The sequence below is a fragment of the Aptenodytes forsteri genome, unplaced genomic scaffold (genome assembly GCF_000699145.1).
Source record: "Aptenodytes forsteri isolate BGI_AS27 unplaced genomic scaffold, ASM69914v1 Scaffold53, whole genome shotgun sequence".
NCBI lineage: Eukaryota > Metazoa > Chordata > Aves > Sphenisciformes > Spheniscidae > Aptenodytes > Aptenodytes forsteri.
The window spans coordinates 8,451,283-8,455,100 of NW_008795909.1; the positions used below are offsets into that span (position 1 = coordinate 8,451,283).

At 67.1% G+C, this 3,818-nt stretch overlaps 1 protein-coding gene across 1 annotated transcript in view; it reads left to right on the plus strand.

The window, feature by feature from the left end:
• LOC103903333 (WD repeat-containing protein 6) overlaps positions 1-3,739 on the plus strand; it is a 13,702-nt gene extending 9,963 nt beyond the window's left edge. The window contains exons 8-13 of the mRNA XM_019473422.1: positions 8-290; positions 340-1,204; positions 1,540-1,635; positions 2,254-2,352; positions 2,558-2,700; positions 2,817-3,739. Of these exons, the coding sequence (XP_019328967.1) occupies positions 8-290; positions 340-1,204; positions 1,540-1,635; positions 2,254-2,352; positions 2,558-2,700; positions 2,817-3,307 (1,977 nt within the window). The 3' untranslated portion in view covers positions 3,308-3,739. The remainder of the gene's footprint in view (positions 1-7; positions 291-339; positions 1,205-1,539; positions 1,636-2,253; positions 2,353-2,557; positions 2,701-2,816) is intronic.
• The last annotated feature ends 79 nt before the right edge of the window (positions 3,740-3,818 follow it).

Sequence of the window (3,818 nt, forward strand, 5' to 3'; positions counted from 1 at the left end):
CGGGCAGCCCCCCGGCGCCACCACCGCCCTCCTGGCCTCCGGGCCCGACGGGGAGATGCTCTGGCTGGACGTCACCCACCGCCCCGGGCAGGCACCCTGGGTGCGGCTCATGGGACGCTACCTGCTGCCCCCCTGCAAGCAGCGCTGGCACACCTGCGCAGCCTTCCTGCCTCAGGGAGGGCTCCTGGTCTGTGGGGACCGCCGGGGCTCCCTCCTACTCTTCCCTTGCAGCAGCTCCCTGGGGTGGGCTGTGGAAAGCGCCGGCATTGCCGACGGCGGCACCAGCCCGGGCAGCGACCGGCAGCGGGTCAGAGCCCTCTTGCTTGTCACACAAAGGAGCTCTTCCCCTTGAGGCCCCGCTGTCCATGCTCTTCGGGCTCCACGGGAAGATGGGGGTTACCTCGGTGACCTGCCATGGGGGCTACATTTACAGCACCGGTCGGGACGGCTGCTTCCACCAGCTCCGCCTGCAGGGCCAGCAGCTGGAGGTCCTGCGGAAGCACAGGCCCTGCAAAGGGTTGCAGTGGATCGAGGAGCTGCGCTTCACCCCGGATGGGGACCTGCTCGTGCTGGGCTTTCACGCTGACAACTTTGTGGTGTGGAGCAGCAGGACCGGTGAGAACCTCCACTGCATCCCCTGTGGTGGGGGGCACCGCTCCTGGAGCTACTGCAGCAACGCCTCAGCTGAGGCCTTCGCCTTTGTCAAGTGCGGGGACGTGATGCTGTACCACCGCGAGGCCGAGCCCTGTGAGCAGCAGGTGCTCCTGGAGTCCCTGCACGGGCGGGAGATCGCCTGTGTGCGGCACCTAGGGGCGGTGGAGGTGCCCGGCCACGCCACCCTTAACGTCTTCGTCACTGGCAGCGAGGACACCACAGCCTGTGTCCTCGCACTCAGCGAGCGCTCCCGGGCGGCCATGCCCCTCACCCGGCTCAGCGACCACATCTCCAGTGTGAGGGCGCTGGCGCTGGCTGGCCCCACGGGACCCGGCGACAAGGGCTTTGGCGATGAGGGCTTGTGCACCCTGCTTTTCTCTGCGGGTGGCCGGGCGCAGATCGAGTGCTACCGGCTCCTGTGTGCCGGGGACCCAGCCTCTGAGAGCGCCGTGGCCTGCCAGGTCATCCACGTGGCCTCCCACCGGCTGGACAAGCACTGGGAGCGGAAGAAGAACAGGCACAAGCTCGTCAAGATGGACCCGGAGACGAGGTGATGCTCGGGGACCGCCTGAGGCAGGGTTAGCGGTGACCGCGGTCTGGGAGGGCGCTGGCCTCCACTGGGATGCCCATTCTGCATGGCTGCAGGCTCAGCCGAGGCAGAAGGAGCCGGCTTGGGTTTAGGTGCACATTCCTGGTGTCCTGCGCCCAGCAGCTGGGCCTCAAGGGACTTTTGGGGTTGGGGAAAGGCTCGGTCTTTCCTTCTGCCTCCTCTGAGTGCTCAGAGCTGAATCCTGCACTGGGCTCGGGCTGCTCTGCTGGGCCACCTGCCTCCCTAGGGCCACAGGTATCACTGAGGCGTTGGTGAGCATCACGTGTTTGCTGCAGGTACATGTCCCTCTCAGTCGTGCCTGGGACCAGCTCCGAGCAGCTGCTAGCACCCTGGAAGTTCCTGGCTGCCGCCTGCAGCGATGGATCGGTCCGGTGAGGAGCTGTCGAGGGGCTTGGCAAGGGAGAACGGAGCTGGGGCTGGCAACGGGGGACAGGAGCAGAGCAGGCTCTGTGGGGGAAGCTGCTGCTGTGGATATGGTCAGCCCTGAGCTGGGAGCAGGATGGCGCATGGTGGGAAGTGGGGGCAGAGGTGCCGACTGCCCCCTTCTCCCACGGCCGACTGCCCCCTTCTCCCACGGCCGACTGCCCCCTTCTCCCACGGCCGACGTTTGCTGCAGGTACATGTCCCTCTCAGTCGTGCCTGGGACCAGCTCCGAGCAGCTGCTAGCACCCTGGAAGTTCCTGGCTGCCGCCTGCAGCGATGGATCGGTCCGGTGAGGAGCTGTCGAGGGGCTTGGCAAGGGAGAACGGAGCTGGGGCTGGCAACGGGGGACAGGAGCAGAGCTAGCTCTGTGGGGGAGGCTGCTGCTGTGGATATGGTCAGCCCTGAGCTGGGAGCAGGATGGCGCATGGTGGGAAGTGGGGGCAGAGGTGCCGACTGCCCCCTTCTCCCACGGCCGACTGCCCCCTTCTCCCACGGCCGACTGCCCCCTTCTCCCACGGCCGACTGCCCCCTTCTCCCACGGCCGACTGCCCTCTGCTCCAACGCAGGGTCTTTGGGCTGCTGGAGGCCGCCCGGAAGCTGGTGTTGGTGGCAGAGTCGTTTCACCACCAGCGCTGCGTGCTGAAGGTGGAGGCGTTCCTGCACACGTGGGCAGGAGGAGAGAGGTGAGCCCTGAATGCTGTGCTGTGACCACCGGGGCTCTGGGGAGAAGCGTTTGTCCTCCCAGGGACGGCAGCCGGCAGCTCAGTGGGCGGAGGGAAAGGAGAAATCGGTTCACAGGGGCTGTTGCGCTGCTTCCCCGGATCTTGGTGGGGACCCTGGGGGCTGCCTGTCACAGGGCTGCGGCCAGAGGCTCCCCCAACACCACCCTTCTAGGAGGCACCTCCTGTGCAGCGCAGCCACCGACGGCAGCATCGCCTTCTGGGACATCACCAGCCCCATCACAGATGCGATGGATGCCCTGCACCGAGCGGAGGGGGAGATACAGCCCCTGGGTGGGTGCAGCTGCCAGCGGCTCTGCTCTGCCTCCTGAGGGAGGCCATGCTGGTGGCTCCTCTGCTCCCTCCGGCCAAGGTGAGCGTCGCTCTCCTGACCGAGCCTGTTTTCCCAGCCCTGGGCACCCCGCTGCTCACCGTCATGGCCCACAGCTGCGGCGTGAACAGCCTCCACATCCGCGAGACACCAGAGGGACACTATCTGGTGGCCAGCGGCAGCGATGACGGCTCCATCCACATCTGCCTGCTGGAGGTGGCCCTGGGCAGGGGCAAGGCCACGGCGGGGACCTGCCTGCGCATCCTGGAGCGGGTGGCCAGGCCCTGCGCCCATGCCGCCCACGTGACAGGGATCCGGGTGCTGCGGCCGGACCTGCTGCTCTCTGCCTCGGTGGACCAGCGCCTGACGCTGTGGCGCCGGGGCCCGGGTGGGCTGGATGCGCTCAGCACCACCTTCTTCCATGTGCTTGACCTGGCCGAGCTGGACTGCTGGGAGGTGGCGGAGGCCGGGGGGGAGCTGCGGTACTACTGCGTGCTCTGCGGGCGGGGCCTGGAGATGCTGCATGGCATTGCTCCCCCGGAGCCCCCTCTGCCAGGGGCTCCCCACTAATGGGACAGCATGTCTGGGGTGCTCAATGCTGGCAGTCTCAGCAGAGAAGGCAGATGCGACCCCCTCCTGGACAAGCCTGCGGCTCCCTAGGCAGTAAAGGAGTGGGGTCATCAGCCCACTCTGCCCAGGAGAAGTTCCTCCTCCCCGAGGTGTGAGGGACCCATGTCCAGGCCTTCCGGTCCTGGAACCAGAGAGGAACCTGCTCGGGAGGGTGCTGAGCACCGTGCCTGGCCCTAGGAGCTTGAGGGCAGCAGCAGGCCAAGACCAGTCAGGCACTGGTATAGCACATGGCAGGCTGCAGCCTCATGCTCCCTGGGACAGGGTCTTGTGTGACAGTCCTGACCCTGCAGTGCTGGGGATGGTGCTGAAATGAGTGGGGACGCTGATCCTTTGCAGCAGCATCCTGCATGGCGAGGGGCAGCAGCCCACACGTGCTGTGCCAGCCTTGGCCTGGCCACCCCCCCCCCTCCCCCCCAGACCCTGCCGCTCTCAGCTTGCCAGCCACCTCAGG